This window comes from Coptis chinensis, chromosome 7, assembly GCF_015680905.1.
Source record: "Coptis chinensis isolate HL-2020 chromosome 7, ASM1568090v1, whole genome shotgun sequence".
Lineage (NCBI taxonomy): Eukaryota > Viridiplantae > Streptophyta > Magnoliopsida > Ranunculales > Ranunculaceae > Coptis > Coptis chinensis.
The window spans coordinates 13090850-13114091 of record NC_141462.1 but is presented as its reverse complement, the minus strand read 5'-3'; the positions used below and the strand labels follow the sequence as shown (position 1 = coordinate 13114091).

Below are 23242 nucleotides of genomic sequence, written 5' to 3'. Positions count from 1 at the left end.
TATTAGGAAAAAAAACCGCATAGCGCCTAGCCCGTCTAGACACTACCTAAAATGTCTAGGCACTAGGCACTCTCCCACCGCCCGACTACCGCCTAGCGTTTTTTAGAACACTGGGTACCACACAGAAGCTTTCTTGAAGGCTTATGAATTATGATTCCTTCAGGGTAGACTTAGGGAGAAAAAAATTGGAAAATTAGGCTCTCAGCCCAATTACTTGTATTCAATTCATCTGAGCGTGCCCAGCACTTGTGAAAACCCAAATGAGGTCAATTCTGTATATACTACATAACCTGGGATCTTTTAGAAACTATATATTCTTCCGATCATCCGATGTCTTGACCCTCGTTTATCAATCACACACCTAACTAAACCAATAGCAACAAGCACGATTAAACTGCAAAACATTTTCTAGGCACTTGTTTGATGTATATTCCAATCCTAAAGTCCTAATTAAACCATTATTACACTCCAATACACAGAGTGAAATAAATACAGATCGAAATCCTTTGATGACTTAAGAAATTGGTGCTGGCGGTGGAGGAGTGTCAAACATTTTGTTCCTGTTGGCCGAAGGTGCCGGAGGCATAAATCCTTTTCTGCTAGCCTTGTTTGTGCCAGGATATGCAAACAACTTTTTGATGCGTCCGCTGTTTCTATAATGATTTGTATCTGCAAGGACTAAAATTGACGAGAAATAATCTAAGAAATGAAGATACTTAAAAAAAATATCTCAACTTAAGCTACGATCTTAATATATGCATGTTGAGGTAAAATTAAGAATACCTGAAATTTGATGGTGGAAGCCATTGAGGAGAAGAAATGTAATGAAGATTGCTGCTAGTGTTCCTGTGGAGAATCCCATCGTCTTCTAGAATTTGAGATAAAGATTGGAAAGGTCTTTGGTTGACTAAATGGTAAGTACGGAGTGAGGCGGGGCAGTTGATGAATGGAAAATGTCGAATTTAAATAGCTGTGGTATGTGGGTTCCTAAACCATTCGAACAACTAAAGTCAAACAACTGTTGACTGAATGAGTTTTAGAAGACATTGGAGTAGCGTGGACCACCTCTACAAATCTATGGCAGTTTAATGTCGATGAAACCCTTTTTCCTGGAGTCAAGCTTGCCACCTTTACTGAATTGTCTGAGACTGAGAAGGTAGGTTGACACCCTAGCTCCTATCACGGATTTCCATCCATCTGTACGTGTATAGGGATCGTCTTCATGTCTAATTGCTGGACTCAAATCCAGTTTCTGCCATTGTACGCATATGGACTTTCTTAGAGGCCGACAGAATAATATTATTGCTTGGCCAATTATTTCCATGTGCGCAATCCTATTAGTATGTGAAAAGTACAATATGTACCTCAAAAGCGGTAGAAGAACAGGTGTGGTTGGGTTAATTTGAAAAATGTCTTAGAGACTTGGATCCCAAAATTATTGAGCATTTGAGCCAAGCGTTAGGTTTTTACCAATTTGAAATCCATTATGCACAAATGTGTGGAATGCAAAAAGAGACTAGAGATTGATCATGCCAATATTACACATAGCAAAGTTACCAGTAAACTCAAGTTGACTTGGATGTGTAGTGTAATTGGGTAGGGGGACCCTAATTTCTAATTTACTGGGAATATAGTGCACTCCTAAATCATTATACATATCCAATACAAAAAGTGACATAACATAAACATTTTTCTTTTCTCTTCTTTGCCCGAAAAGGGATTCTTGATGACTTAAGAAATCGCCGATGGCCTTGGTGGATTGTTGATCATTCTTTTCTGGTTGGCCGAAGGTGCTGAGGAATAGCAAATCCTTTTCTCCGCTGTTCTTATAATTCTCTGTATCTGCTGCAAGGACTAAAATCAAAGAAAACTAATTAAAGAGAAAGAATAGCGCAAAAATATATGAGATATAACTAAGATAACTTGACTTGTGATGGAAGCCAATGAAGAGGAGAAAATATTGCTACTAGTGTTCTTGTGGGGGATGCCATTGTCATCTTTTAGAATTTGAGATGTGTTTGGTTGACTAAAATATTTATAGAATTAATTGGTAAGGAGTAAGGACGGGCAGATGCATGATTCTCCAATAGGATGGGGCTACTAGTAGTCTCGTACTAATTCCCACTACGTACAAATTTTTTTTTTGATTTTTTTTGGGGTGAACAGTTGCCAAAGTATTTATTGTTTTTGAGCAAAGTTACTTGGGGGGAGGGGGTCAGCAGCCAACTCATAGATCCGCCCCTGGGTAAGGAGGGCCAATGGTGTGAGGGACAGTTGATGATCATACGGTAAATATTGAATTCAAATGGCTGGAAGTTCCTACAGCATTTGAACAAATGAAGTCAAATTCGGTTGACTTGGCTAGCTAGCTGGTGGTTTCTCCTCTCTAGGAAATTAGGTTTGAGCACTGGAGCTAATAGTGGCACGAACAGCCTCTACAAATCCATGTAAGTTTACTTTAAATGTCATCACAGAGACGTGGTTGCGTTGAGTCAAACTGGTCACCTACTCAACTTTAATAGATTGAAAAAAGAGTAATGCTGGGTACTCCATTAAAGAGGTAGTATAGGACAATGATGGAATCATTTTTCCTACAATGTTTGGAATACTTAGTTTGCTTATGACCCAACCAAAATATGACACGTGTATGCCCAACAATCAAAAACTAAGCCAGAAAACTGTTATTGTTTAATATTAAGAGCATTTGCAATGCAGGTGATAGGGGGGAAGTGATAACTATCACCTACTTTCCTCCAAAAGTGCTGTGCAATGCTGGGTGATAAACTCGGTGATAGTTTTCCCGAGTTCAAAACAAGGTGAAACCTTCCACCGAGTTTATCACTGACTTGTTAATTTCGGACGGGATGTTGGATTCCATCTGGATTACAAAACTCACCAGACGGAATCCAACATCCCGTCCGGAGTCCTAACGGCTAGTGTACCAACGGTCAAAAAGTCAGAACGGTCAAAAAATGGTCAAAATAAAAAACTTTGGTATATATACAACATTTGTTTCATTTCAACTCACACTTCCAACAATCATATATCATATTTCTTCTTCTTTAAAATCAGTTCTTAAAAAAACCAAATATCAAATGGCATCAACTCAAGCATCTCAAGCATCTCAAGCAAGTGGTAGCACTCAAGCAAAAGCGAGAGCTCACTTTAGCATGTCCGATGATCAAGCTCTATGTCTTGCTTGGATAAAAATTAGTGAAGACTCCATTGTTGGTGCTTTCCAAAATGCAAAAGGATTTTGGAATCGTGTAACAAACGAGTTCAATCAAGCACGTGGGTCGGATAGGTCTCCCGATTCAATTAGCGAAAGGTGGAAATATATTTCAAAAATGATGAACAAATTTGTTACAATTGTGAATGCGGTGGAGGCTCGACATGCAAGTGGTACAACAATACAAAGCCGGGTAATTACAACGTTGTCAATTTGGAATTTATTGATTATCTTAGTCTTAGTCTAATTATTTCCGTCTTCGTCTAATTATCTTAGTGTATTTATTATTTCCATTTTAGTCTTAGTCTAATTATTATCTTAGTCTAATTATTATTGCAGTTTAATTATCTTAGTCCTAGTGATTATTTTAGTCTAATTACCACATTTTTTTTTTTTTTAGTTGTCGAGGCAAGGATGACGTACCAACTACAAGAAAAATCGGCTTTTTCACTTGATCATTGTTACGTTATACTCAAGGATAATCCAAAGTGGAGTAACGTTTTTGAGGCAAGGTCAAGCCGCCCACAAAGGGAAAAGGTCGCCAAAAATGATGGTGAAGATTCAACTTCTAATTCACCAAGTGTTGGTGGAGTTGAATTGGAGGGTTCTCAAGAAATAGAGCGTCCAAAAGAAATGGAGGCGTCCTCTTGGATCGAAGAAAGCCAAGTCCAAAAGGAAACAAAAAAATCAATTGGTATGTTGGAGGTTACTTTACACGTTTAGAGGATACATTTTCACAGGATGCAAATGAAACACAAAAATGCTTAGAACTTAGGGAAAGGGAACTTGCATATGGTCAAAGAACTGTGATGGCAAGAGAAGAAAAAAATCGGATTCAAGCAGAAAAAAATCAGGTTCAATTGGAAAAAAATCGGCTTCAAAAGATGCAATATGAAGCTAAGATTTTAGCGACCGATACAAGTGTCCTCCATCCCGATACCGCTTTTATAATCGAGCAACAACAAGCTGAAAATCGCGTCTTTGAATGGGGAAGGGCTAGAGGTGGTTCTAGCTCTAACTAAGCTTATGTATTTTAATTATCTAGTATTTTATTTTAATTAAAGCACTATGTATTTTAATTAATGCACTATGTATTTTAATTTCACTGTCTTTTTAATTAATGCACTATGTATTTTAATTTCATTGTATTTTTAATTAATGAACTATGTATTTTTATCTAACTTTTTTTTTTTAATTAATGCACTATGTATGTTCTCATCCAATATAATTATTTTCATAGAAATACAATTACCAATAAAATTAAAATACATTGTAATATAGTTCATTAAAACACAACTCATTAAATACGTTGGAACTACATAGGAAATACATTAGGAAATACATAGGAAATACGTTGGAACTTAATAGTTCGTTAGGAAATACATAGGAAATACATAGGAAATACATTTTCATTTCCATTTTAATTTTTCGCCTCCTTCTCCCTCATCCGGATCCGACCAATTTGGATCATAAATTGGTACCGGATCTCTTTGTTTCTTCAATGCGGTCCAATTAAAAACATGTTCAACTAAGTCCTTTTGAAGATTAGTATGTGTAACTTCATTTCGATCTTATTTCTTGCTTCAATCATCGATAGACAAAATGAAAACCATCATCTTCCGAAATAAGCGGTATTGTTTCTTTCCTCGACCTTTCCAATTCCAAACTCCACTTTCACGTTCATTCTCAACAATCATATTATGCATTATAATGCATGCCTTCATTATATCTCCAAGAACAACAACACTATGACACAACGGCGAAGCCTTAACAATATGCCATCGTGCCTGCAAAACTCCAAACGTCCTTTCAACATCCTTTCTTGCAGCTTCTTGACGTTGAGTAAAGATCTTTTCATGCTTATTTCTTGGATAACGAATGGCTTGAACAAATGTGCCCCATTTTGGGTAAATACCATCAACAAGATAATATCTCATATCATAGTCATTACCATTCACATTAAATGCAACAGCCAGGAGCCTCACCTTGCTCTAATGATTCAAAAACATGAGAACGATGAAGCACGCGTTAATGTCATTATCGCGAACCCGGTAGGCGAAGAAGCAATGCCGGATCCAACAATGTTTGTGCGCAGCGGCTTCAAGTATCAAAGTTGGTTCCTTCTTGTACCCTACATGTGTTCCACCCCATCCACTTGGGCAATTCTTCCACACCCGGTGCATCACGGTCGATTGATCCAAGCATTCTGGAAAACCCCTTGCGCATTTTCAGCTAATATCCTAGCGATTAATGCTTTCACTTGGTCGTCTCAAGTACTCTTCTTCCTCAAACGCCATGATAATTGCCTTGCACCAACGCTTCATAGATACATTTCTTTGTGGAATCTCCAATTTGTAAATACTCATCCGTTGAATCGGAAGAACAACCGGTTGCTAATTGTGCAAGCTGCAGCTAGTCCCTTTTTGTAACCCCGAAATTGCTTGCCAACCCAATCCATCCACCTTGTCTTTAAAGTAATCGTCGAATGATGCAACGGTATGCAACATATACATAAAAGCTCTCTTGTCATCCCGTACCTTCGTCTAAACTTATGAGGAGGCCACCTACAAGGTGTTGTGAAGTAATCCCTCATTATCTTTTGTTTCTTGAAATCACCACCATCTCTAAGCGTGTACTCTCGCCCTTCACGGATCCACCGCGTTTTATGCGTATCCACATCTTCAATTTTAATGGCTGCTTGAGTCATTAATGCCCCAGCAGTGGATAATAACTGCAACCTCCTCCTCCTCCTTCACCTCATCATATCATTATGCTCATCTCTTACTCTTTCCATGTAGTCATCTTCGAAGAAGTACCGGAAAGGCGACGGTGAAACCAGAAGACGAACTATTACTACTAGATCCTCCCCATAACCTTTGGTTATATGCAATTCTTTCTTCTCTAGACATTTTTCCTATTTTTAGCTTGGTTGTGGGGAAGATGATGGCTGTGTTGTTTGTTTGATCTAAAAGAAAGAAGAGTAAAACGAAATATGAAAGGTAAGGTCACATATGATAAGGTCACATGTGATACTTCGATTTTGCTCCACTTACCAATTGACAACACATTTTATTAGATTTTTGTTCACTCTCCAAGTGACAACACATTGTATCCAAATGTACCCTCAATAATTCCAAATGGGCCACCATCCCCATCCATAATTCCATTGTTTGGAATAGTAAAATGTGCAGTGAGAAGTGCTTAAAAACCAGACGGGATGTTACATTCCGTCTCGGTATCCCCATACACTATTCCTGTCAGAACCTGTCAGAACCAAACCACCTGCAAAAATGAGTGATATTCCAAACTAAAAATTTTCTATTTCAACAAAGACAGGAAATGAGTGAAACAAATGTGAAACGAGTGAAACGAATGTGAAACGAGTGAAACAAATGTTCCATTTTTGGAAACATACGAACTTATAAATTTTTAATTTTTTTTTTGCCATAACCTCATTTGTTTTATTGACATATTCATATCAAAAACCTGCTAATATACTTTGAAAATAATAAATAAGACAAACAACAATCATGAACAACACCCAAGTCTAACACAGAAACTCGGTAAAAAAACTAACTTATAATTTCTAAAAAAAATTGGACATAACCTCCTTTGTTTAATGACATATTCATATCCAAAACTCATCAAAGAAAAACCTGCTAATCAAAAATTCATTACAAACAACAATCCCAAACGCCATAAGACAAGTAATGGGCTACGCGGTTATTACAAACTACAAAAAATATCTCATCGAGACCTCCTCCCCCTACGAGAAGGCTCGGTCGAAGAGCTCTCCCCCCTACGTCGTTGTCGCCTCTCTGGTTGAGCTTGAGCTTGAGGTACTCCACTTCCAGCATTCTCCAACTCTTGCACACGTCTCTGAAGCTGCAAAGTTCGATTACGTTCTTCTTGTAAGTACTCAAAACTGCGACGAGAGGACTCCATGAAGGACTCACACATGGCATAACTGAGAGAGCTGTAGTTAAGGAGCTCTGACCTTACTTCATCCTGTTTAACAAAACAAATGCAAGTTAGGGGTTATAGTGAATACTAATAATAACAAATCATAAATAAATTCAAATCATACTAACCTCGCGCTTTCGAATCAGTCATGACAAATCTGCTACCACTGCGGCATCTACGGTGGAATAGGTATTCTCATATCTTGCCCCGAGAAGTAATCATGCTCCAATGCCAAAGGTCATCATCATCAAATATCGTGGAGTTCTTTTTGCGGCATCCGAATATCATGAAAACACCTGGAGGCGGATGGCGGGCAACTCCACTCCTCCTGGGAAATGAATGTCGAGCCTCAATGCTCCAGAAGTAACCCCTTCAAAATTGGTGGCCCGGTATAACGCACCTAGCAAGAGACCTCGACCAACCCTCTTCCAATATAAGTCATAGTCGCCCGTAAAACTGAAAGTTGATGCGTCTGGCCACTCATTTGGGTTTGCTCTATAGTGTGAAAGAACAGCAGGAAGAATATCAGAGGCTGTCATATCTATAGGTGGTGGGTAAGGTATAACAATCTCTCCGGATACTTGCCGCCAACATCGTCCCCAAGGTACCATCGTTGATCGACCCTATAAGTATCATTAGCGCTGAGAAAGAAACCTTGCTCTATGACACATATATGATAGTCTACGGTTTTCGGTGTTCTCGGAACATCCGGAATATCCGCATAAAAGGGTCCGAAGATGAAGGACTCGGCCCGTGGTTGCCACTCAATTCGACTAGCTCCTAAAAGCTCAATCTGGCGGCGAGTGTTATGAATATTATCGCGATAGGTCCTCATACCCCCTCGCTTTCACGATAAAGCCCCCATGCTTGAATACGTGGAATCGGTCATGAGTCTCATCCTCTTCCAACCTCTTCAACACGGGATGCATCACACGCGAAAATGTTCATACCACCAATCATCATCAATAGATAAAATATAATATCAATATATATATAAACATGTCAACATTAATAATTAGATAAATAAATGAAATGAAACAATAACTTAATAAATAAGACTTACGGTATAATCCAAACAAAGCCGCACAAATTGCCTTTAGCGGCTTTTCGTCTCAATCTGAGGGTCTAGCCCGGTAAAGGTATGCCAAGATGGATTGACCCGGTCATAATCCCACATCCTCTCTACGCCCGGGGACAATGGCCATCCACCCGATACATAAATAACTATCAGCATATCCAAATAATACCGCACCAACAAAGTAGAAGAGGAAGGCACGTACATACTCGTGGATCGACTCCTCACCAATATGATAGTCTTTCGGCTTCTCCTTGAGTCTATTCAAATATCTCGAAGTAAACCAACTCATATTTATAGCTCCTCCCTTAAACTGCTCAGCCGATAATCTCAAAAACTTCGTCTTGCTCATCATCTTCAACCAAATCAAAACCTTCAAAGAAACTCATCGCCGTAGTAAAACCTCTAAAGTTTCATCAAAAGGAACGGCATCTCCATAACCAATTGGGATACCCGTGAGCATTGTGAAATCAAGAGGGGTAATCCCCTCACTCACCCCATAGGAAATGGAATGTGTGGGTAGTTTGCCACCACCGCTCAACTATCCCAAACAACAACGCCGATCATTTTGTCCCAAATTAGAATTCAAAAACTCCCAAATGGTGTGGCGGATATAATATCGGGTAACCGTGACAAAATTAGGATCTGTTTTTATTTCATACAACGCCACCACGACATTAACATTTTGAAAGTGCACAACGACTTTCCATAAGTGTACTTCCTACATTCAACAAACCGCTTAATACGATATAATTACAACTATTTTTTTTAAAATAATGCGACAAATTCAAACTAATTACACAACAACAAACTTGATATAAACTAACATAAATAATAATAATTAACATAAAAAAAATCAAAAACTTACTTGAGACTCCGCCACTTTCGATTTGCTACGTGTCGGACCGATGTTGACGCTTAATGGTGGGTGTTCCTCGATTTCATTAACGCGGTGGAAAATTAAACCCAAGTTCAATTTCGTCCTCCTCGCCCACATTCTGGCGTTCTCGGCGACGATCCTTTTGCCCTTTTTTTGGAAATTTTAACATTTCCAAACCATCGGGAATGCTCTTCATGTGGTGAGGTTGGTGGGGATGGGTTGGGGGGTGGAGAAGTCATTATGAATGGAAATTTGTGTTAAAAGGTTGTTAATGGAGGCTACAAAATCGGAATTTTGGCTGGAAATGAAGTGAAAATGGAGCCTGTTCGCGTCTGTTGATATTGAGCCATCAGACGGGATGTTACATCCCGTCTCGTTATAAAATATCAGACGGGATGTTACATTCCGTCTCGTATCAAAAACCTCCAGACGGAATCCAACATCCCGTCCGAAATATTTTTTATCACCTCTGCATTGCACAACTTCACCTTGTTTTTCACCGGGTTGGTGAAAAGGGGGGTGAAAAGTGATGAGGTGGCGGTGATAGAGGGGGGGAAAACTATCACCTGCATTGCAAATGCTCTAAACACTCCATTTTGCCTTTGCTATCTACCTCTCCCACCACCACTACCAACAAGTCCACCACCACTTCTTCTGTATTTTTTTTTCTTTTCCGTCGGCTCTGTTCGTTGGCAAGAAAAAACAATCCATTCTTCAATTTCCAAAATTTTAATCGAAAACGTTTGAGTTTTGAATATGATATTTGATAAAAGAAAGCTCAATTTATTATGTTAGGTTGAGGGGATGCAGATGAAGAATCACCAAAAGAAATGAACTGGGGTGGGAGTGGTTTTGGGGAGACAAAGCCACCAGTTCATCTAAAATCGTTTTGTAATATGTTTGGCAGGGGTGTGTGACTGTGTGTTGGTATGCTACAGCACACCTAATTTTTCCGCTGAAAAAATATATATTATTTATAATAGTGTATAATTCACCCCCAAAAAAATATTTATAATGTATGTTAGCTGTAGCAGCCCTCTTAAAGTGGTAATTTTGGATTCGCTCTATAATATTTGGTACTTAGATGGTTTTTGGGGGTTAGTTTGATAACTTTGGTCTCTAGACAATTCGTTGATACTTTCCATAGTATATTATATATTCTCTTTTATTTTATTTTTGATCGGTAAGCAGGATTTTTAAAGGGGACCTTGCCTTTTTATTGACAATTGAAAGACACTTGATTAGAATCTCTCATATGGTTTGCCATTGGCATCATCATACATAATGTTTGTGGGAACACTTGCTGCGAGAGCATCTACTATTAGCATATTATCCCTGAATATATGTTTTATATAAAAGGACTCAAGTTGAAAAAGGACTCAAGTTGACTAATGATTACTTCCTTAGCCTCTGCCGGGTGACTGCCATTGCTTTTGTGTCATATTACTGCCGGACCCCAATTTATTTTGGGCAGACTCTAAAAAAAAAAAACAATTATTACAAGTGTGTCATTGGTTTCAAAAAATCTAAAAAAAAAATAATTATTACAAATATGTCATTGTTTCAAAAAAAGTTGGATTCGAAAACCCCAAACTTAAACCCCAAACTTAAACGACGACTTGGCCATTTTAATGAATTTCGGTTTTAGATTTGTCGAATTCGAATTTTGAATTTGCTAATCCCGGAAACTAAATTTGGCACCCACACCTTTGGGACTTAAATTACCCAAAACGACGATTGAACTTAGAAAAACCCAAAAATAAATTTTCGTTTTATATTTTTTTCGAAGTTCAAATCCCAATTTGGAATGGCCACATCGTTTGGGATTTGGACTTCAAAATATAAAATTACATTTTTTGGGTCCAAATCCCAAAACGTTTGGGATTTTTCTAAGTTCAATCGAAAAAAACAAAAACAAAATTTAGCAACTTAAGAGTGCGTTGGTGCCAAATTTAGCAATTTCAGAATTTAGCAATTTCAAAATTCTCGGAATTTCGACAAATCTAAAAACCGAAATTCATTAAATTTCAACCCTTATTATATTCCAAAATTTCAAATATTTCGACTTTATATTTGGAATTCCAATTTTTTGAAAAACCGAAATTTCAAATGAAATTCTGAAATTTCGTTCGGAATCACGAACTATGACTGGTGGTACTCTTGGTTTCTCGGAGAATTGAGTATAATATAGGCCGGTGTTGCGCACTTGTGTGGAACTCGTGTTTGGACTTTGTACATACTACATAGTACATACCACTTTTCAACTAAGACCGACGTTCATGCTGTATGTGGGCCATGCCCCAACCGTGTCCAAGTGAAGTTTGAGTATGGCGTCATATGAAATTTTGACAACACAGTCCTGCTTTTGTTGTTGTTGTTCGTTTAGACAATTGATGGATTATTATAGAGATAAATTTTTTGACCACACCAAAATCAGCCTCTTGATCAATCTAATTTGTGACAGCGTAAGTAATAAAACATTGATATACAACTACGGTGGTGGGTGCTTGCAACAATAACAAGAGTTAAGAACTCTGGACTCACGACTTCGTGCCGGCGCTGCCACTAACAATTACGAACTACAATCCATTTTAGTAAAACAATAGTAATAATTTACAATTGTTTACTATAGAAAATTAGAAATACTCTTGTTATTATGATTAAAAACCAGAAATTTTACTTAAGTGGAGGTGACTCCAGTGACTTGAAAGTTGAAACTTGAGATGTGAAATTATTTCCTAGTAAATCAACAACGCACAAAACGTGTTGTTATGACCAAAACACGTGGGTGGAAATATATCTCATATCTATTACTTTTTGTTTTTAAAAGTTAATCTACAGTTTAATATCGACTAGTTATAAAATAGAATATTGATAGTCGTAAGGAAACAAAAACTATAACCAAATTATATGCCCATGTGTACAGCATGAATTATTGTTTAGGACTATTGGGTGTCAAAGCTGGACTGCTTACTTGCTTTCCAACAAAAAGTTGTGGTCTCTGGCTCATTATTACAAGCTCTTTCACACTTCATGTTAGGCTGCTTGTACAATTCTTCTCTCTATTATAAATGCCAATTACTTACTCTTGCTATTCCATCAACACACTTCATATCTTGCATCACTTCACTCACTTAGCAAACAAGAGCTAGGGAAAGGGGGAGGGGGAGAGAGTGGAAAAAAGCAGCCTAAACAAGTTATCAATTTGACTATATAGCTTTGAAGAGAAGACATGGCATTTAACATAGATGGAATTGAGAATGGTGTGCCACAAACTCATTCCACTAAAAGTATCCATGATGGTTCAGAAAAGTCGTTCATGTCGAAAAGGAGTCTCCTCCTCTTAAATTGTGCATGCACCGCCATCGGCACAATTGGTGGTCCATTACTAGTTAGGCTTTATTTCTTGCATGGTGGCAGTAGAAAATGGGTACCTAGTTGGTTACAAACTGTGGGTTTTCCAATACTTACTATCCCCATTGCAATACAATATTCACGACGAACTCCGGGCATCGAGTTCTGGGCATCCCCTAAGCTCTTGTTATGCGCTTCTGCGATTGGTGTCTTTGCAGGATTAGACAACTTTATGTACTCACTAGGCTTGTCATACTTACCTGTCTCAACATCTGCACTTCTCCTAGCTACCCAACTTGCTTTTACCGCATTCTTTTCGTTTATTATCACACGACAAAAGTTCACTCCTTTCTCAATAAACGCCGTTGTTCTAATGACTTTGGGTGCAATTATGCTTGGATTAAGGAGTGCCGGTGATCGCCCGCAGGGTGTCACTAGTGCTCAGTACATGTTAGGCTTTGTCCTCACCATTGCTTCGGCAGGATTGTTAGGATTTATATTACCTGTCACAGAAGTTACATATGCTAAGGCCACCAAAGCCATTACTTACTCCATTGTGCTGCAGTTCCAATTATGCACAGCTTTGTTTGCTACGATTTTTTGTACCATTGGAATGATCGTAAACAAGGACTTCCCGGTATGAACTATGAATATAATAGTGGTTCAAATTAAATTTACATTGTTTTGTTTATTGAAACAATCGTTTCTAACAAATTTTTGCATTAATTTTCTTGTTTCAGGCAATACCAAGAGAAGCAAGTCAATTTGGATTAGGCTCGACAAAGTACTACTTATTGCTAGCTTCAAGTGCAGTAGCTTGGCAACTAATGTTTCTAGGAATCATGGGAACGATATTTTGTACCTCATCTCTGTTCGCCGGAGTCATCAATGCAACATTACTCCCTATCACGCAAATAGCCGGAGTAATTGTATACAAAGAGAAGTTTACGGGCGAAAAAGGCATGGCCTTGGCTCTAAGCCTTTGGGGCTTTGCTTCTTTCTTTTATGGAGCTTACAGGGACAGCAAGAAACAAACAGAGAAAGAAACTGAGGCCAAATTGAGTACCTAATTAATCAGATCACTTGTTCATATATTTGTTAGTATTATCATTTTGGATGCGCTTCTGTAAGTACAAAAACTGGACTTGTAATCTTTGTTAAGACTTTGTTACTCAGATGCTAACAAGATTAAATCATATTGGGAATAAATAAAGAGCTAAAACTTGTCTGCCAGGCTGCCAGTGTCCCTTTTCCCCTACTAGCATCCATAACGTTTTCAGATTTTTTTATGTTGGAGTCTGAATGCAATTATGATCATCATTTTTACAAACGGGATCATGAAGCCACAAGGCCACAAGAAGTTCACTACAGAAAAGGCCAATAACTGTAGGACATCGTCGAGCTTAACTTAGACATGCTAACATCAATGGGCCAGTTCTAGGCATACCCTTGTCCAGTCCGGTAATGGCCCGGAAGCTAAAGCAGCTCTGTTAACTTTCTACTAGTAAGATGGGGATGTCGTTCGTTCGAATGGCAGAGCATTGGTAGATGCGCCACGAGGATCAATATCTTGCATCTCCATGACGCAGACACGATTGACGGACTCCTTCCTAGAACATGAAAATAATCTTATGGACGAGGATATTTCTCTAATATACTCTTTCATAATCATAGGAAAAAAGAAAATAATGTTTGTGGAGGTTTTCTAGAATTTAGACCACTACTGAGACTGCATTTGCACCCATCTAAAAGGAAGCCTAAAAAGACACCACAAGTACGAGCATTCTATAATGGAACTCAATTCTAAAAGAAAAATGAGTACTTATTTTACACGGACCTTTGCTATATAATATACAGACTGCTTACAGTATAAAAAAAACAAGAAGTCATAGTTACATTCCGCAACCAAACATAATCCTTACTGAGAAATTAGTCTACAGGTTAATATGTAATTAGATTTTCGGGTAAATGGGGCTGCTGAGGCCTCACAAATCATCATTTTCATCAGACATGTTGGTCTCATCACTGCTGTCTTCATTGGCGCCATAATCAGAATTAACCGCCATTGCTCTAGTAGTGTCAATACAAATGGCATCAGTGGGTACTGCTGCATCCATCCAACGAAGGTCCTCGCCTTCTAGAGTGGTGGAGTCCTCGACCCAATCGGCCACATCAATGTCCATTTCCTCCAAGCACGTAGGATCCTGTACGCCTTTCGTCAGGGGCTTGTTTACTGCTGACTGCCTGATCATTTTCAGAGATAGTGTTCAGTCAATTAGTTGCACACTTGCACAATTACCTGCAGCCAAGCCAATTTCCTAAAGAAAACTAAGATATACAGATTACTAGTGTGATGTTGTCCTTCCTCAATCACACATAGCTAACATCTATGACGGCAGTTTCAATAGGTTAGACTCTGAATTTCTCCAGGATACATGTGGCCACGATTCCAAGTGGTGGTGGGGATTGTATTGGCATGGGTGAGCAATGATGGATTGCATTTTTTTTTTCCTATTTTATTATTAATTAACTCTTCTTTAACCAAAATCAAAAGAATGTCTTGGTTCCAGTTTACTATTACTAATTTACTATTAAAGTAGAATAATGCTAGTTGCCAAAATCAGGTTTTTGTCCTACATAAACTTCCATATAGCATTCTTGAAAATTTACAACAGAGCATTTTCCTCCAGTTCCTTTTTCTTGTTTTAAAATTTTAGTACAAAAGGTGGATCCATGATACTAGACTGAAGACAGATCTCCAACAGGTGGATTCAAGATATCAGACACGAAATGGAACTGATACTGGGATTACAGGAACAGGATGAACTATAAGTATAAATAATAGTTTTTATCATTGGCTTGATTAACTGAAGCCACGTTTACCGGTGAATTCACATAATGAACATAAAGATTTTTATTTCAAATGACTGAAGCAGAAGTAAATGCCGTAGGACCTTTATATTGAGAATGGGTTCGCATGTTTCGTTTCCAGTTCAAAACGAATATAAAGCAAGCATGTGGTCATGATAATTCGAGATATCTAATTTTCTATCACATTCCCTTGACCATGATATCTCAACATAGCGATGCAAGCCAAACTATAGCAGGATGACGATGAGGGAAATTACCTCTCCTGAAGGTGTAGGTTGCAGTGAACAAATATAAGGTTATCTAACCTATCTTGTTCCAACCTGTTCTTCTTCTTGAGAAGGGTACGCTCAAACATGCTCCAATTCCTCTCACATTGGGTTGCACTGCACGTTTGACTTAAAATCCTGACAGCAAAACGTTGCAGATCAGGATAGTCCGCTGCATACAAGGACCACCAAGTAGCTACACATACAGGAAAACTCGCACGTCAACTACATATACTACCTATACTCATTAAATAATTTACAAATAATTTGTAAAAAAAGAGTAAGACGGTGGACACTATATATGAAGGATACTCACCTGGCGCCAAAGATTCTCGACCGCGTAGAGCTACAGGACGATTAAAATCCCCTACAGCATCTTCATAGAAAGTTATTTGTCTCGTGATCATATCCTGGGCAGCTATATTTGGTTCTAGGGTCTCAATGCAATCAAGTAAACCTTTTTGGATCAACTTGTTGGTGGAGAAGTCAGTGCTGTAATAAATTGACGGATTAAGATAGTATGCAGCTGCATGGAGAGGGCTATGAAGTTCTTCTTCCCAAATGTGATCAATCACCTTCAAGTAAGGAAAATACTCAGACTCCTTATTATGAAATGCTACAACAATCCCTTTCTTCGCCTTCTCTAATGCATCATATATATGCCCCATAGAAGGCCTCTCTTCACTGTCAGCTATGTGTAAAACACTAAGAAGGGGATTGGTCACCTTCAGAACTTGGTCACACGATGACCAGAATAGAGGGTCCAGCACAGTATCCATCACCTCAAGCCCCGCTCTTTGTTTAGATAAATCTGACTGCATCCAAGTGGTACTCGTAAACATCTGATGGAGAGGGTCTTTCGAAGACATGATACTTTGCAAAGTTAAGATGTTGGTCATGCACCTAGTCAGAGCGGGCCTGACAATATCTCTTCCTCCTGTTCTCTTCCTCATTAAGTTAAGGAGCCACTCGTGGTTGTATATCAACTGACATACTTTTTTGGCCTTTGACAAGACTTCCTTCACCTCATTCAAATTTTCTAGTTCCTGGAGCATCAAATCAATACAATGTGCTGCCGAGGCACTCCAAAAAAATGTATTGTGTTTACTCATTAACATCTTGCCTGCAGCTTTATAATTCGGGGTAGTGTCTGTCACAAAATGTACAACTTTCTTCGGCCCAACATCTTGAACAACACTATCAAAAATATTAAGAAGTGCTTCAGATGAATTTGAGGCCTCTGAAGCATCAATAGATTTAAGGAACATGGTACCCTTGGAACAATAAACGTAAAAATTTATAATTGTACGACCTGTTTTATCAGTCCACCTATCAGCCAATACCGAGCATCCGGTCACCTCCCAAGACTTTCTAAATTCTTGGCATAGTTCGTCTGCTTCTTGAACACTTCGGTTCAACAAATTACCCCTCAAAGCATGATATGAAGGCATTTTATAACCAGGGCCTACAGATGCAATGGCATCTGCCATCAGTTGGAACTGTAACGAGTTTGCTGCACTGAATGGTATGCCAGCATCATATATGAACTTTGCAACAGCCATATCTGCTTGGTCCAGGGTTTCTTGAGAAGCAAAAGCTGGACGTTGACTGACAGGAGTAGCAAATGTTATGCTTTGCTTTCTGTGTCTTTTTATTCTGCCAGAGGACGCTTCGCCACCCTCCCTTTTCCTTCTTCTACCAGTCTTGATTCGTACAGATAATGTCTTGGGGATCCTTTGCACATCATCATTGTTTCCTTCTTCGCTCCCTTGTATGCTGGAGATCAAAGGGTTCTTTGCTTTTTCTGTTTCTTTATGCTTCTTTAGCCTTTCCAAAACCTTGAGGCCTATATGTTGTTGCATTTGCGCCTTAACTTCTTCTGGTACTTTCTCACATGGAGCTATATTTCCCCTTTCCCCTGCTAAATGCTGCTTCAGCCTAGAAATTCCACCTCCAAGGATCACTTTATGACAATATTTACACTCAATTTTTTGGCGATCCCCGTTTACCATCATTCCATGGGCCCAACCAAGATCAGTGGCTCTGGGAGGAGCCGAACCCTTTAAAGAATCACAAAAATGAATGAGAAAAAACAATAAGCAGGTACTAAAAGTATGCCATTAAAAAAAAACAGAAAAGATATGCGAGCACATGAAGCTGGACATGAGATTCAAGAAACATGAAAACACATGTAAACAAAGATATCTTACTTGCTCATTTCGGGAAGGAACTATTGAAAATGCATCAAAAAACTCCCTGGTTCCCACCATTGGCAGTTGATGATCTAATTTTCAAACCATAATAAACAACATTAGTTAGCCAAATGTGAGGAGCATCACAGACATTTTACACTTATAAAAAAAATTCTTATGAAACGCAGAATAAGGAAGTAGGACATGGGCAAATGTGGTAGCCAATCCTCATCCACTTGGTTTTAGTGGCAAAGAATACAGTCCAACCACGAGCAAGTTGATTTTCTTTTTTCTATTTGACCAATTACTTTCCTACATGATGATTACTTTCACCAGCCATCTCTAAACATGATTTCTAAGACAGCAGCAAACTAATATGCAGTGTCAATAAAGCAAACTTTCTTGTTTGGCTGTTCGATGACCTTTGTAACTTGCTTCCACAATATATTTTCTGTTCGATGAAGAAAAGTACACTACTTAAAAAAGGGTTTCTTAAATTGATCACATCCAACAAGTCAGAAGATGTATTTGCAGGAAGATCAGTATAATTGCTAAAATACATAGTTGTATTATTTTTAGGAGAAGTAGAGACGGGCCCCGGAATTAGTCGAGGTGCGCGTAAGCTGGCCCGGACACTCGGTTAGCAAAAAAAAACTAAGAGTGGAAAACAAGTGACAAAAAACAAAATAATTACAAAACAGAACGAAATACAACAATTAAACCAAAATGACAGGTACAAGGGCCTCAGAGCAGTCAAGAGTCTCGGTACAAAATAATCAAATTACTTTAGTAGGCACGATCATGGCAGGTCGATAATTTTGATTTCGGTTTAAGAGTTTAAACAACATTATAGTTTACCTAGTAACACTCATCCACATTGTACCATACACATCCCATATTTTTCATATAAACCACTGCCTTCCATTTTATATCCCCACAACAATCTTTTGAGGCACTCTTTATTTCAATCCCCAAGACCTAACAACCTAACATCTACAGTCTAACGAGCCCAGCACATAAAATTCTACTTTACACGAATATAAATTTTGGTGACCAATATCAGTCCTAAGGATATGTTTCTCAAGAGCTGTCCAAATGCTTCACAACAGAGCCCAGCTGGATCATTCTTCAATCAAAACTATGAGACAAAATACTGTCCATTCTTCGAGCAAGACTTTTTCTCCCAAAAATCAGGTATAAATAAATTTCAGAGGTCGGAGTCCCAAAAGGAAAACCAAGCTTCAGGATACCAATCCAATGATCTAGAACAGTCATACAAAATACACCATTCAACCGTATCAGTTACTAACCGAATTCAACACTTCTCTAATTTGGTATTTTAACTTCTTATCATCCCATTGTAATATCTAGACTAAAAAATTTCCTAAGTATTCCCTCTAGCACTTGATAATCTGCCATTTCCATCGCATCACAAGTATAGTCAAAATGATGTGCAATGAAATTCTCCACCACCCAGTAAAGATCGTATTTAGCACCTAAGCAGATTCATGTATGTTGTTACATCTGGCCTAGCCCCTTTTCAGCTGCCTCACACCGTTCAACAATTCAAAATCAAGGGGAAAAAACAAGAATATGGTGATAAGAATTTACTACATTTCTAACCTGACCAGTGAGCCCATTGTATTGAGTGCTTTAATGACTAAAAAGCTTGATTTGCACCGGCAATCGAGTCCCACATTAAGGAACACTTAAATTTTAGTCATGTAAAAGAGTGTATATAGGATATCACAGTAGAAGGATAAAAGAAAGTATTAACAGTGTAAATAGTTCATTCATGGTTCTTAAGGACATAATTGGGATAATATTTTCCACATAATATCCTGCAGGATTAATGACTATGGAGTCTACACTATGATTGCAAACAAAGATTAGGCTCCGCAAGGATTATTTGGATTTTGATATTAAATATAAAATATAAGGAATAACAAAGATAGTAAACCCTTTTTCATCAGTGGGCGCGCCGCTTCTCCTTCATGCAAGGTTCGCAAGTTTTCCAGTCTAGCAGCTGCCGTATCTTGATCTGACTCATCTGATTCTGTGTCCTTATCTTCAGATGAAGATTCACTCAAGTCATCCTCATTTCCCTTCTTTTTCTTATTTTCCACTGTTTTTTTTCTAATTTTCCATGCAGATAAATGCTTCTTTATGAGCTCTCTTACTTCTTTTGGGACGGCCTCACATCCCCTAATTTCCCCCCTTTTACTTGCTAGGTGTTTTTTGAATCGTGTAATACCTCCAATCATGGCCCTATGGCAGTAATTACATTGCACATGGTGCCTATGTCCCCCAACCATTTTCCCGTGTTGCCACCCTATGTCTTTGGCACGTGGCATTTTTTAGCAAAATTTCACATTAACATATATTGAATAGCAACACCAACATTTGCAATCTGCGGTTCTTCAATACTGCATGCAATAACAAAAAATATACATAAATTATGAAAATAAGGAAACAAGAACGGGCTTATAAATTACATCAAAGTAAGCAGATATTGGACATGAAACCACAATGAGAATAATTTTAAGAAGAAAATACACCAAGAAAGCCAGTATTGACTCCAAAAGTGATAATTCTTCTCTTCCACCAGATTTGAGTTCACTGAGATGGCATTTTGAAGTAATTTGATTTTTGGAATTCAGCAATGTTCTTTTTCAACAATAGAATGGAATTCTTGCAATAATTATAGATTAATTACTCCAGTAAAAGTTTTCTGGCATCTCCTACATTTTCCTTTCCACTTGACCGACAAATATAGGGTTCGTTCAAATGGAGGAAAAAAAGAGTTTTGGAAGATAAAAATAATAATAATTATATATATGTGTGTGTGTGTGTGTGTGTGTGAAAGAAAGACAAACCTAATGAATAGAATGTTGGAAGAGGAGTTAATGAATGTAACAAAATATTTTGGACAGAGAGAGAAAGGGAGGGAGAACAATAGAAAGAACGTCGCCACCAAGAACAGCAGTTTAGACAATAAAAGAAAAAAATAAAATAAAAATGACAAAACTTAAGTTTGACTCCTCAATCAGTTAGTGACGTGATACTGAAATATTCATATAAAAATATACTAAGAGATCCAAAAGCTGATTTTTGGATAAACAGGTCAAGAAGCACAGCATACATTCACAATGTGAACCACATCCAGGAAATAAGATCGGTTGAGCTGACATGGATGTACGGTTCTCACATCTGGTTAAGACAATACCTCCCTCCTTTGGGAAATGGGATGGCAGAAAAGAGGTTCCCGTAAGTACACTTTGGAAGTGAATTCTCACTTCTACAAAAAAAAAGTAGGGAAAACGGAGAAAGAACAAATGTACACTACATATCTGGAGTGTGGATATTGAATCAAAGTGATTATGCCATCTACAATCAAAAGGAAAAGCTCCTTAAAAATTCACAGATTTCTTTTCCCATCTACAAACTAGGATTCTATAGTGTAGATTGTGTAGAAATGAAATAATTAGATCTTGTAGTATCTTTACAATGCCAAAGGGTTTATTCCTTATATGGAACCAAGAATCTAGTAAAAAGGGTCATGAGAAGGAAAGTTTTTGAGTAGCATATGATCAACTTGTGGTCTCTTCGAAAACGTCTAAGAAAACAATAAACTTATAACTAAAGCAGGTTTGAGTGGTTAAGGAGTTGGAAATATGCAAGGCCTTGTGAAAAATTATCACAATCGAAGAGTATCCAACACACAAGCATTAGCAGCATTGTATCATGGACACTGGTACAGGTATTCAGAGTCCAACTCAGTTAGAGATTGTCAGATTTGACAACCAAAAAATAGAATTTGTGGATTCGGCATCATGTTCCAAATTAAAACAAGTTATAACTATTTGTCAGGTGATTATATGATGGAGTATAAGATGTTACATAATATGACTTTTGTCTACAAGGGGGTTCCACCTCTTCGAAAGATTTCATAGTAATGTGAAATATCGGGCTGGCTACATCGACATATATATATATATATATGACTGGCTAAGTGCCAAAATACCGTAAAAATCATAGGCCCTCGGATTTGACTTGACTTCTAATCATAACGCGGATCAACTAGTTTGATGCCTCAACATGTAATAACGTACAATTTGTTAAAGAACAAAAGCAAATGAAAACATACAATGCACAGAAAAGCCTGGGGACTGCGAGACCTGCACAAGAAAAACTAGCAAAAAGCTTAAAAAAAATAGCTAAACCCAGCATAATATGATACTTAAAAATGTATACTATCCCCTCGTACTCCAAAAGAATCATATTTTCCATTCATAAAGCTTTGAAAGCAACCACGTTCATATATAACCATTAACTCCTAGTACATGTTAACAATTAGCCAAGTACAAAGAAATGCATTTCACTGTTTTTGCTATAAAGAAATCTAAAAATTGAGCTAATGAAACTAAGAATTTCACATAATCAAATGGGACTTACTTAGAAGAAAAATCTCCTCCGATACACTTTGAAAAACAAACTCGATACTCAAATCCTACTTCGTAGCAGTTGATCTGAAAACAATACAAGGATAAATAAAGTTAATATAAGTGAAATTACAAATAAAATCGGAACCGATCTATTGGGTTTAAGCGACATACTTTTTTTGGGTGAAAAAAGTCAACGATCTGAAACGTATCGGGTTTAAGTATCGGGGAGATAAAAGGATCGGTTACCGGTACGATGATGGAGTGAGAGGTGAGAGAAACAGAATAATTAAATATCGGGGAAACGAAATAAAAAGTAAAACGAGGTGACAGCTTATCGTTTTTAATAAAATCAGTCATTATTGTTTGAGTTTTCCAAATCGTAACGTTTCGTTTCGGATCTCGATGCACTAGTCAACTAAGTCAGGTCAACTTTTGCTTAACCGTGTGATGGACCAGTTGGTCAGAAGTTGAATAAAAAGTTGGAGGACGTTCTGACTAATTATCGAAAAAAAATAGTCCAATTATTCTCATGCCTCTTCTTCTTCTCTCATGAGCCTGTGAGATATATTGACTTCTTTAGGAGACTACTAGTCTACTACTGTCACTTCAAACAAAGATTTTCATGTTTGGCAAAGTTAGTCAATTGGCTTGCCTATTGCCCACAAAACTAAAGGGTTACTTGTCCCTTAATCTAGCGGTGAAAGAATGGAATTAAGAGCAGGGGGCAAGCAATTATGAATTGCAATTTATGAAGCAAGTTAAACAAAATTTAGCTTCTCTGGTAGATGAATGTATGTTGGCGTACATGTGCAGGGCTCGGGAGAAAGAGAAAGGGAGAAAAATGTTCCCTCTTTGAGCCAAAACATTTTTTCATGTAGTATTTGTTTGAAGGATTTAATACAAATTTTTCCATTAATATTTGTTTCAAGGTTTTAATACAAATTTTTCCATTAATTTAAAAAATAAA

At 37.8% G+C, this 23242-nt stretch overlaps 2 protein-coding genes and 1 long non-coding RNA gene across 5 annotated transcripts; 1 reads left to right on the top strand and 2 right to left on the bottom strand.

Annotated features, from left to right (window-relative positions):
- Positions 1–389: 389 nt before the first annotated feature.
- LOC147486116 (uncharacterized) lies at positions 390–1748 on the bottom strand. Its single transcript, XR_015202933.1, has 2 exons — positions 784–1748; positions 390–678 (listed from the first exon to the last, which is right to left on the bottom strand). It is a non-coding gene; the product is annotated as an uncharacterized LOC147486116 (long non-coding RNA).
- A 10285-nt stretch (positions 1749–12033) lies between these two features.
- LOC147486115 (purine permease 3-like) lies at positions 12034–13734 on the top strand. Its single transcript, XM_086570547.1, has 2 exons — positions 12034–13138; positions 13242–13734. The coding sequence occupies exons 1-2, from the start codon at positions 12380–12382 to the stop codon at positions 13569–13571; spliced, it is 1089 nt and encodes a 362-aa protein (XP_086426673.1). The 5' UTR covers positions 12034–12379; the 3' UTR covers positions 13572–13734.
- Positions 13735–14265: 531 nt separating this feature from the next.
- On the bottom strand, positions 14266–22883 carry LOC147486114 (uncharacterized). 3 transcript variants are annotated; one of them, XM_086570545.1, is made up of 8 exons: positions 22447–22587; positions 22286–22359; positions 21978–22008; positions 19791–20256; positions 17849–17922; positions 15955–17698; positions 15630–15834; positions 14266–14745 (listed from the first exon to the last, which is right to left on the bottom strand). In XM_086570545.1, exons 4-8 carry the CDS (start codon positions 20182–20184, stop codon positions 14487–14489), a joined length of 2676 nt encoding a protein of 891 aa, XP_086426671.1. In that variant the 5' UTR covers positions 20185–20256; positions 21978–22008; positions 22286–22359; positions 22447–22587; the 3' UTR covers positions 14266–14486. The 3 variants fall into 3 exon arrangements, with proteins under 3 accessions (XP_086426671.1, XP_086426670.1, XP_086426672.1); XM_086570544.1 differs by lacking the exon at positions 21978–22008; XM_086570546.1 differs by lacking the exons at positions 19791–20256; positions 21978–22008 and having other exon boundaries at positions 22447–22883.
- Positions 22884–23242: the final 359 nt, after the last annotated feature.

Excerpts from the sequence above, each read along its gene's own strand:
- LOC147486114 (XM_086570545.1), bottom strand. The coding sequence starts at position 20,184 with ATGCCACGTGCCAAAGACATAGGGTGGCAACACGGGAAAATGGTTGGG. Across the intron at positions 15,835-15,954 it reads TCGAGAATCTTTGGCGCCAG|CTACTTGGTGGTCCTTGTAT; the intron begins GTGAGTATCCTT and ends CTGTATGTGTAG. Across the intron at positions 14,746-15,629 it reads AACCTACACCTTCAGGAGAG|GCAGTCAGCAGTAAACAAGC; the intron begins GTAATTTCCCTC and ends GAAAATGATCAG.
- LOC147486115 (XM_086570547.1), top strand. The coding sequence starts at position 12,380 with ATGGCATTTAACATAGATGGAATTGAGAATGGTGTGCCACAAACTCAT. Across the intron at positions 13,139-13,241 it reads TCGTAAACAAGGACTTCCCG|GCAATACCAAGAGAAGCAAG; the intron begins GTATGAACTATG and ends TTCTTGTTTCAG.